Source organism: Ammodytes marinus, assembly GCF_949987685.1.
Source record: "Ammodytes marinus genome assembly, chromosome: 12".
NCBI lineage: Eukaryota > Metazoa > Chordata > Actinopteri > Uranoscopiformes > Ammodytidae > Ammodytes > Ammodytes marinus.
In genome coordinates, this window is record NC_137216.1 from 7312171 (window position 1) to 7323419 (window position 11249).

Sequence of the window (11249 nt, forward strand, 5' to 3'; positions counted from 1 at the left end):
AGTGTTTGGAGACATCAGAGACACTCCAACACCAAGCAAGGATGGAAGGAGTTTTATGTCAAAACCACAGCATCCAAGAGTCAAAGGGAGTACGTTTGCAACCACTGTGACAGTTGCACATGAGAAACATGGAAATGGACCTAGGAAAATGGAGAGTTGGCCGGCTGTAAAAAGGTGTATGTTCTGTGGAGGTGGACATGCTTTGGAGGTGTGTTTCCTATTGGAAAAGAAAGCACATCATGAGAAAATCACTTTCTTAAAAGAAAATGGAGCCTGCTTTGGTTGTCTGCAGAAGGGACACATGAGTAAGGACTGCAGGAAGCGACTCAGCTGCAACATATGCAATTTGAAGCATCCTCGGATGCTGCATATCCACCAAAGAAGGAACGAAATGGACAAACAGCAATCTCCAACAAAAGAAGAAGCCGACAACAGAGCCATAGCCTCGGTACAGACAAGTGGTCTTACTGGGGCCGGTGAAGACAACTGCAAACTCTCAATAGTGCCTGTGAAAGTAAAGGCCAAGAAGGGGAACACAACAGTGCATACATATGCATTTCTTGACCCGGGAAGCACTGCGTCATTTTGCACATTGGGGCTAATGACTAAACTCAATCTCCAGGGAAGAAAATCAAATATTCTTCTGAGAACAATGGGTCAAAGGAAGGTCGTGGAAACCAGCATTGTTTCAGGCCTAGAGGTAACAGGACTGAATGGCACTGAGTTCTGTGATCTCCCATGTGTGTACACACAGAAGACAATGCCTGTGCACAAAGGAAACATCCCACATCAAAATGACATCAAACAGTGGTCTCATTTGAAGAATATTCACTTACCTGAACTGGACTGTGAGATTGAGTTGCTGATTGGCTCTGATGTACCAAAGGCTCTTGAACCACTTCAAGTCATTAGAAGTGTGGGAGATGGACCGTATGCCGTGAAAACATTGCTCGGCTGGACAGTTAATGGACCTCTGGGAGGAAAAGATGATTATGCTCAGGAGCAGTCAGACATCAGTGTTAACAGGATATCAGTTGTTACACTTGATGAGCAGTGGGAGCAGCAGTACAAGATTGACTTTCCTGAGTGTGTCAAAGATGACCAAGAACCTTCAAAAGAAGATCAGCAGTTCTTGGAGTTGGTTTCAGCATCTGCAAAGCTGGTAAATGGACATTACTGCTTTGGCTTACCATTGAAGGACAGGAAAATCTGCTTGCCTGACAATAAGAACTGCGCTGAACAGAGGACACTAAACTTAAAAAGGCGTTTCCAGAGACATCCATGCTATCACTTGGAGTACACCAACTTCATGTCTGACATGATATCCAAGGGTTATGCAGAGAAAGTACCAGAAGGGATCTTGGAACGTAGTGATGGCAGAAAATGGTATCTACCACACCATGGAGTTTTGCATCCACAAAAGAAAAAACTTCGAGTAGTCTTCGACTGTGGAGCTACATATCGGGGAGTTTCACTGAACTCTCAGCTCTTACAGGGGCCAGACCTCACCAGCACCTTGATTGGAGTCATAGCTAGATTCCGTAAAGAACCTGTTGTCATTGCTGCGGATATCGAAGCGATGTTCCTCCAAGTGCAAGTACCAAAGGAAGATCGGGACCTGCTACGGTTCGTCTGGTGGCCTGATGGAGATTACAGTCAGAACATGGTGGAATACAGAATGACGGTGCATTTATTTGGAGCAACATCATCTCCAAGTTGTGCAAATTTTGCCCTGAGGAAATGTGCTGAAGACAACACTGGCCAGTTCAGCCCACAAACTATCAAGACCATCTTGAACAACTTTTATGTGGATGACTGCCTCGCTTCAGCAGCTTCAGAAGAGGACGCAATAGCTCTTTATCACGAGTTAAGAGCCATTTGCTCCAAGGGAGGCTTTGTACTCACCAAGTGGATAAGCAATAGTCGTCATGTATTGGCTGCCATACCTGAAACGGAAAGAGCAAAAGAAATGAAGGATCTGGATTTGGACCATGACAAATTACCTGTGGAGAGGATGTTAGGTGTACAATGGTGTGTTCAGTCTGACGTCTTCAAGTTCAAAATCATCCTCAAAAACAGACCACTGACAAGACGAGGGATTTTGTCGACTGTCAGCTCTGTATATGATCCCCTTGGAATGTTGGCACCAGTAGTCCTGACTGCAAAAAGGATCCTACAGGAATTGTGTCGGGAAAAGACTGGTTGGGATGATGTGATACCAGACTCTTTTGTCAACAGATGCTTCAAACCTACAAACTTCGGAACGGTAACATCTGCCCAGCTACACCATTTTTCTGATGCATGTCAGGATGGTTATGGAACTGTGAGTTATTTGTTACTGCATGACAACCATGGCCAAACACATTGTGCATTTGTGATGGGAAAGGCCAGAGTGGCTCCTTTGAAGCCAGTCACTATCCCTCGCATGGAGTTGACTGCTGCTACCATGGCAGGCAGAATGGACACAATATTGAGGAAAGAGCTGCAGATGGAACTAGCAGACTCTACATTTTGGACTGATAGCACCTCTGTGCTCAAGTACATAAAGAACAGGACCACACGATTTCGAACATTCGTGGCTAACAGAGTGACTGAAATTGCCAAAGCCTCAGATGAACATCAGTGGAGGTATGTCAACACAAATGACAATCCCGCAGATATGGCTTCCAGAGGTGTGAAAGTCAAAGCTTTCCTAAAGAAGGAAATGTGGGTGTACGGACCTCCGTTTCTTCTTGGTCCTCAGGAAGAGTGGCCTCAGAACCCTGATGGATTGGATGCAATTTCACCAAAGGACTCTGAAGTCAAGAGCATAACCGTAAATGCCGCTCAAATAACACTTGAAGTAGTGGATCCAACAACCAACTTCATCCATTACTTCTCATCCTGGAATCAGTTGAAAAGGGCAGTAGCATGGATGCTCAGAATGAAAGGACTGCTTCTGCACCGAATCAGGAAGAGGAAAACGGCAAGTGGGGTTCTCTCTTTGCAAGGAAATCTTGACACTCAGGTAATCCGTCTCACAATCAGTGAACTGGAGAATGCAGAGATTGAGGTAATCCGCTTCTGCCAAAAGAAGAGATTTGGAGATGAAATCTTGAATCTCAAGAAAGGAATGAATGTTAAAAAGACAAGCCACATTCATAAACTCAACCCCATTCTGGACAAAGATGTGTTAAGAGTTGGTGGTCGCCTAAGCAGAGCAGCAATGCCAGAAGAAATTAAACATCCTGTAATTCTGGCCAAAGACTTTCACATTGCTGACCTCATTCTACGACATATTCATGGAGAGGTGGGACATGGTGGTCGCAACCATATGCTATCCAGACTGCGTCAGAAATATTGGATTCCTGGTGCCACAGCATTAATCAGAAAAATCCTGTCTAAATGTGTTGTCTGTCGGCGTATAAATGCTACTCCTGGACAACAGCAGATGGCTGATCTACCCCTGGATAGAGTCTCTCCAGATGACCCACCATTCACAAACGTTGGAGTCGATTACTTTGGACCCTTTGGAGTGAAGCGTGGCAGAAGTGTTGTGAAGCGATACGGTGTTATTTTCACCTGTTTGGCTACAAGAGCAATTCACCTTGAAATGGCCTCATCGCTGGACACAGACTCTTTCATCCATGCCCTTCGGCGCTTCATAGCCAGACGAGGCCAAGTAAAAGAACTACGATCAGATAATGGAACCAATTTTGTGGGAGCACAGCGCGAGTTGAAGGAAGCTATTGAAGGATGGAATCAAGGTCAGATCCATAACACACTGCTTCAAAAGGGAATAAACTGGATATTCAATCCCCCTGCTGGCTCACACCATGGAGGTGTGTGGGAAAGACTAATCAGATCAGTGCGGAAGGTTCTCAACTCAACACTAAATGTGCAAAGTCTGGATGAGGAGGGACTTCATACAGTCTTATGTGAAGCCGAAGCTATCCTCAACAGTCGTCCAATCACGAAGGCTTCTACAGATCCCAACGACCTTGAAGCACTCACACCAAATCACCTTCTGCTTCTCAAAACTGTGCCATCACTGTCCCCAGGACAGTTTCAGAAGGAAGACCTATATGCTCGCCGCAGGTGGAGGCAAGTTCAATATATGGCTGATTTATTTTGGAAAAGGTGGATTAAGGAATATCTTCCCCAACTACAAGAACGACAGAAATGGTCCAACATAAGACGCAACTTCACCCCAGGAGACATCGTCGTCATTGTGGATGATTCAGCACCTCGCAACTCCTGGTTGACTGGAAGGATTGTGGAGACCATGATGGACAAAAAGGGACTTGTACGTTAGCTTCGGATCAAGTCCAAGACCGGATTTCTGACCAGGCCCATCAACAAAGTCTGCCTACTACTGGAGGCAGAGGATCATTGACTGACCCAAACAAACTTTTGACCTCTTGACTTTGTTCCTGGAGACATGACTTTGACTAATCACTCTTTCTTTGGATTACAAATAATGAAGAAAGAAGATCAAGAAAATATATTTACTGTGTTGATTGTCATGTCAAATGTGTAATTATTATTTGAATTTGAAACATAATAATTAGGGGCCGGAATTGTAGGGGCCAAAATTGTTTATTTTGAAAAGTTACAAACACTTCCGTTTTGATTGACACATGTGGGTGTGGGTGTGGTTTATATACCGGGGCACTTGTGGCGGGCGAGGGTTAGGATACAAAGGGGGTTAGTGGCGCACCTGTTTTATTTTCTGTTTACCGTCAACTTATCGTCAACAACGTCAAATAACCATCAATTACAGCAGTTTATATTTTATTTGTTTATTTTCAACACCATCTACATGTTCTCATTCATCCGTTGTAATTCTGCCTTTCATTCATTAAACTATTTAAACTATACCCATCACCGGAGTTGGAGATTTGTTTGGACGCGTAACTGCCTGGAGCCCATTAAGCCTCTTAGCGGCCTTTATTGGAGAGCAGTCGCTACAACAATGTTGATAAACTCCACTATCCACACAGAGATTTTTTTTGGCAAACTACTAGCAAACAGTGCCCAGTGGTTCAGAAGGTTAACGATTAGGTAATCCATTTTATTTTGCGACGTTTTACTCAAAGCATAACAAAAGTGGATTGGAACACTTTTCTCCATATCAAGACTTTTCGAGATCAACAAATACATAGTGGTGGTGTTCTTAATGGGCCTTGAATCCACCCTTGAACTGCGGTCAGAATAATGCTGTTTTTCTATTTTATTTTTTAACAAATGTATCCCAATCCTACTTAGAACGTTTGAACAACACGTACAGACTGTTTTATCCTCAAAACCAAGACAGGATTGCGTAATCTGAAATGATTCAAGAATCTTTTTTTTTTTTCAACGACTCATTTTCTAGAATTTATCCAAAATTATAGATGGAATCCAATCAAATTAGTATTGAACAACGAACTTAGCCCAATGTCAAACCCTGCTGCTTAGAAGAATTTAAAAATGAACACCGTCTTAATTAGACATGGGAATAGGAAAAAAGACAGCATCTTTTTCAGTCGCACCATCAACAGCTGAACTCCTCTCAGTCAGTGGTTGGTTGATGCATTTCAATGGCTTGTGCCTAGTCTTAAAAAAACTCACACATCTTTTGTAGCACACAAGTCATATAATCGTTTCAAGGGGAAGATATTATCATCACGTCATATAACTTAATCAGGATCTTTCATTTACGTATATGTCTTTGCTTTGTGAGTTTGTACACATTTGGATACCATTTGAGCAGAAGTGACTCTCTTGTGGACCTCTAGGATAGCAGCTGTGACACCTTGATATCAGATGGGTGTGTTAAGGCCATACCGTCAGAGTTTTATGGTGTCTTTGAAAAGCTGCACTTTTTCCCCACCTGTCTGTTGAGAAAATAGAATTTTCCAGCAAAAAGGCCTGTGACCTCCCTCAAAATGGTGCCTGCTTATTTATCATGGAACGATAAGTCAACGACTAATGGTGGCCTAACAGTTGGTGCACGCACAGTGTAGGACCTTGACCTTGGAGTTATGGTGTTCATTTTATAACTGCTAGATGGTAAAACTCTGCGTCATGGAATTGCGTTTGTCACAAGTGAACCCTTTCACATTACACACTGTCATTTGATCCATTAGTAGTGTAAAATGAGGGATTACTGCGGCTTTAAGAAATCATCACGTTGACCAGCTTACACCACACAATTTGCCTCTTGGAATGTATTGCTAATTTCCACAAGTTTCTTGTAGCTGAAGTATCACAGTGAGACAAGTACACAACTAATTAGAATATATTGTCATTTAAAGATGTAAGAGTTCATTGTAGTGTACTACCTCATGACTCGTTTCCACTAAGCAGCACAGTTCGCTTGAGCATGGCACGGTTTGGTACGGTAACCCTAGCTCTGGCTTGCGTTTCCACTGCTGACAGTACCCGTATTCGGGGTATACTGTATGTGGCGATAGCCGCTGCTGCTACGTAACTATCATGACATCATAGCAGCGGGACACAGCGTGGCCGGCCGATATATTCAATGAAGAGGAAAAACGCCACACAATAAACAAAGAGCTGAGTCGACATTTTGCTGGAAACACAAGACTGTTCACTTTTGCAGTGGTGAATACACCGACCAGACAACGGACTGCAGCGTGTAGCTCCAGCCTTTTGGGGTCTTTTTTTTTTTTTGCATTTTTATGCTTTTATTGATAGTGCAGATAGACAGAGGTGAAATGGGGCAGAGAGGGGAGTGACATGCAAAGGGACGAGCGCGGGCGGGAATCGAACCCGGGTCTGCTGCTGGGCCCGGCCCGGGGGGGACGCCCTACCAACTGAGCTAAGGGCGCCCCTTTTTGGGGTCCTTTGACTTGGTACCCCAACGAAAGGGTGACAAAAATAGGTATGGGACGGTTCCCTTATTTTCCTACCCCTCCCAACCACTTGACAGTGGTAACCACAGCACATTTCATGAGCAGCTCTGAGATTTTTTTCAGCACACTTCGACAATGAAAATTTAAAACTGCAATGTAAGTTGCCGCAACCCCGTTTGAATGAGCTTGTCATGTGTAAGTTCCACTCCCACTAATGACATGCTACAACACTAAATGCCCAATCGCATGTCTCCATGTACAGTCAATCTGTCAAGGTCACATGGGATCTGACCTTATTAGCCATAGTGATGCAAATTATACCCATTGGTGTCTGATAACCGCACTAGCAGGAGGTGTGTTGAAAAAAAGCTTGTTTACACGGACACACAAACAAAAAAAGTAGACTTTTTAATTAAATGCTACTGACAGTTAGTGAGAGTGTTTTATATTAGATTATGTAGACACGATTGCTGCTTGATTAAGTCAAATAAAGTAATTTACCATGAAGTAAAAAGACAACCCAAGAAACATGGAGCCTATTTTGCATGCAGTTTGTGAGTGTGGAAAATGCCTCCACAGTTAGACTATGGCAATTACCGCCAGATATTATTAGTACTATCGTGCAGAACTGACAAAGTGACATCTTCATCCACTGCTGTGCAGCCTAAAAAGTCCTTGAAAGTCTGTTTGATACAGCACTCGGGTTGATTGAACTAATCAGTGCCTCAATTGAATGTGTCATGGTGGGGTGTTTTACATGAGAATTGAGTCCAAAAATCAATTTTCACTCTTTCATTGTGACCTTGTCCTGTATTGCATAGAACTTGATTTATGCTAACAAAAGAACAATAGTGGTGAGCAGTGGTGTATGCAGAATCCCTAACGGGGCTATAGGGTGAAAAATAAAACAAGGTAACCTAGTCCATGTGAACATACATGGGGCCCAATGGGGGCTGGGAGTCCAATTTGTGTGTGGTGCAGCGCCCAGATATTGAGGTTGATATTCACTTTTTCTGAATTAGGTCACAATCTCCGTGATTTTTTCTGCTGTGACCTTATTACAGAAATGTCCAATCAGGTCGCCTCTTGGTATACAACTAAAAAACTCAAAATGTCTTACAAGGAAGCTAGTACCTGCACCTGAGCCACTCAAATGTCCATTGTACAACCTTGGTGCAAATGTGGAAGTCACTTTAAGTCACTTTAGCTAGCCACTGGACACTGGTTAGAACCCCCCCCTCCCTCCCCCCATTACCCTTCTGTGCACAACACTGCCAATATTTTATTATAAGCTGTTAAGCTGTTTTTATTAATTAGATTGTTTTATTTTAAAAGTAATCACCTGTTCTGTTGATTGTTTTTGCATCCAGGGACATTTTTAACATGGGCCTATAGTATTTTTATTTGTTTCGTCAAATGCCTTAGAGGAGAGAGAAAAGGGGAGGGGAGGTGCATGCGGGCCAGCCAGGGAGAAGGACAATCAGCGAGTCACACACAGGCGGGAGGGTTGGATGACGAGGGGAGCTGCCATAAGAGCAGCAGTCCAGTCCGCGCGCAGACAGACCGGGGCTCCATCCGAGAGAGACGCGCGTAATGAGCCGCATCTAAACACCACCACCACAACCAACAACATCCCAGTCTCCACTATCATAATCAACACGTGTGACTGCCATGTTTTGTTTCACGAGAAGGCATACAAAAGAGCCACGTTTGGAGATATGAATTTCACTTGGATATTGAAAAACTTCCCCGAGTGCCGATTTGGAACTTTGCCGTTCCATTCTTTATTCCCTCACGGGGATGTGCTTGCGTTGAAGTAGCTGACTGTACTTTTTCTTTTCTATATTATTTATTTAAAGATTATTTTGTTTTAGTATTTATTCGATCCAGCCTTCTTTGACCGATATGACACATGTGATGAGCGAACTGCTGCTGCTATCCGCTGCTTTGGAGCAACACTATATACTCTGGACGCAGAGACTGGATTAAAAAGTAGTTTGAATTCATTTCAAGACAGAACACATTCCCGGTAAGTGTCTCTCCGAGGAGCCTATTGTCAATTAAGGTATTAACTCGTGTGTTTGTGTTTTCCAATGTCATATTTTCTACCAAAGAACATCATGGTAATGAGACTTAAATGCGCAGTATGAAACAGTTTACTCTGCACTTGAGCCTTATTAATCTTATCGCAATGCTTTATCGTTCACGGTTTTAACTGCAATTACGTATTCCCTTGCGAAACTGGAGAAAACATCTGCTAGTGTACGCTTTATAAGAGCCAATTCATCATCTAATTTCGAAAGAGTGTGAGAGAGAGATAGATAGAGAGTTAGAGAGTCCAGAGAAGCTGCAGTGCAACATGCATGAGTAATATCTATCTATCTATCTATCTATCTATCTATCTATCTATCTATCTGTCTGTCTGTCTGTCTGTCTGTCTGTCTGTCTGTCTGTCTGTCTGTCTGTCTGTCTGTCTGTCTGTCTATCTATCTATCTATCTATCTACTGTTGATGAAATAGTGGTGCCACTATCCACGGGGTATTTCAGCCATGCCACATGAATCTGTCCACCTCCAGCTGAGCTCAGACCGATGTGAATGTAAGACTTGTCCATCCGATGTTGTGTGGGTGTGTGTGTGGCTCCCAAATATGGAGACCTTGCCAAAGACAAAAAGTGAAAAAAAGAAAAAGAGGAACCGTGGGACGCATGACCTCGAACACAGCGAGAGGTTTCACTGTGTGATCAGTTTAGCCCACCAGAGGGTGTGCAGCAGCCCCGAAGCCATTATCCTCCAGCAGGACAGATGGGGTTATTCTAGTGGAGCCCTCAGTTATTCTTATCATGTGCCCAAAAATGTGCCTGGGCACTTAGACTTAATTTGCCAGTGGTCCTTGGCTGGATGAGTGTGTACAATAAGGCTACAAGAAGTATTGCTGCACTTAAGAACAAATCATGTATGTGTTCTGTTAAAGTAACACTATTTCTTCTTTGTGTCTTTGCAGTGCACAATACGTCATGTGGCTTCCAGTGTCGTCTGGCCCACGTCTAATGAAGCATTCAACGTCCTCACAATAAAAACTGAGATCACAGTTCCCTGCTGGAATATGTTCAGCAAGCAGCCCGATTCTTTGGAGGAGTGCATTTGACATGTATTTTTATTAGAAAATATGAAGCTCTATTAATTCATATTGACAGGGTTCTCTCAAGATAAGACCTAATGTTTGTGTATCTGGACTGATATTGTTGGCACTGCAAAAGCCAATGCAGTTGCAGGCATCACCATTGAATGCCAAGAAACAGGTGAAACTATGATTTATGTTCGTCTTGTTGGAGGTCGCTGCTGAATATGCAGGGCACAGAGAGGCCTGGTATGCCCAGGAAATCCCTCATAATTGATGGCTTTGCCCTCTTATGGGCCTTCCTCTTTGGATTTTTCTTCATGGAATGCGCACCGGTGATGGCTTGCCCCAGCAGCTGTCACTGTATGGAGAAGAGCGGCATGACTGTGGTCCAGTGCTTGTCTCGCAACTTGGAGAGGATCCCGCCGGACCTTCCGAGAGACACTGTCGTCCTGCTGTTGGCGTCCAACCACATCACCCACATCCCCAGCCACGCCTTCAAAGAGCTGCACTACCTTCAGGAGCTGGACCTGTCCAACAACAACATCGAAACTGTGGACGTGGGAGCTTTCCAGGGCGTTTCCGACAGCCTTCTCGTGTTGGATTTGTCCAACAATCGCATACAGAGTGTCCCCAAAGAGGCGTTCGCTCGTCTGAGGGCCAAAATCAGCTTCTCCAACAACCCGTGGCACTGTGAGTGTACGCTGCAGGAGGTCCTGAGGGAGCTGCGTCTGGACCCCGACACGGTGAACGAGGTGATCTGCCACACGGCCGAGCAGGAGGAGTACGCGGGCAAACCCCTCATCCAGGTGCTGGACTCTGGGATCAACTTCTGCAACTTTCACCACAAGACCACGGACATAGCCATGTTCGTCACCATGTTCGGATGGTTCACCATGGTGATCGCGTACGTCATCTACTACGTGAGACACAATCAGGAGGATGCGAGGAGACACCTGGAGTACCTCAAGTCACTGCCCAGCAGCTCACAGATCAGCAAGGACTTTGACACCATCAGCACTATTCTCTAGCAGGGCCGTATGAGGCTCCAGGGGGATATGCTGTGTGTGTGTGTGTGTGTGTGTGTGTGTGTGTGTGTGTGTGTGTGTGTGTGTGTGTGTAAATATGCGAGTAAATGTGTGACGATGTACACAATGACTAAAAAGCAGTTGGAACACATAACAACCATATTTTTTAGCACATTATTTGAGTTACTAAAATGAGTAACTTAAATTGTATTCAGTCTCCAAAATGATGTATGTTGTATTATTCCAAAACACCTGTTCGATT

General features: G+C 44.0%; 1 protein-coding gene across 1 annotated transcript; it reads left to right on the forward strand.

The window, feature by feature from the left end:
• Positions 1 to 10186: 10186 nt before the first annotated feature.
• lrrc3 (leucine rich repeat containing 3) lies at positions 10187 to 10990 on the forward strand (the record flags this gene model as incomplete). Its single annotated transcript, XM_080037997.1, has 1 exon — positions 10187 to 10990. The coding sequence occupies one exon, from the start codon at positions 10187 to 10189 to the stop codon at positions 10988 to 10990; it is 804 nt and encodes a 267-aa protein (XP_079894123.1).
• Between the last annotated feature and the right edge of the window lie 259 nt (positions 10991 to 11249).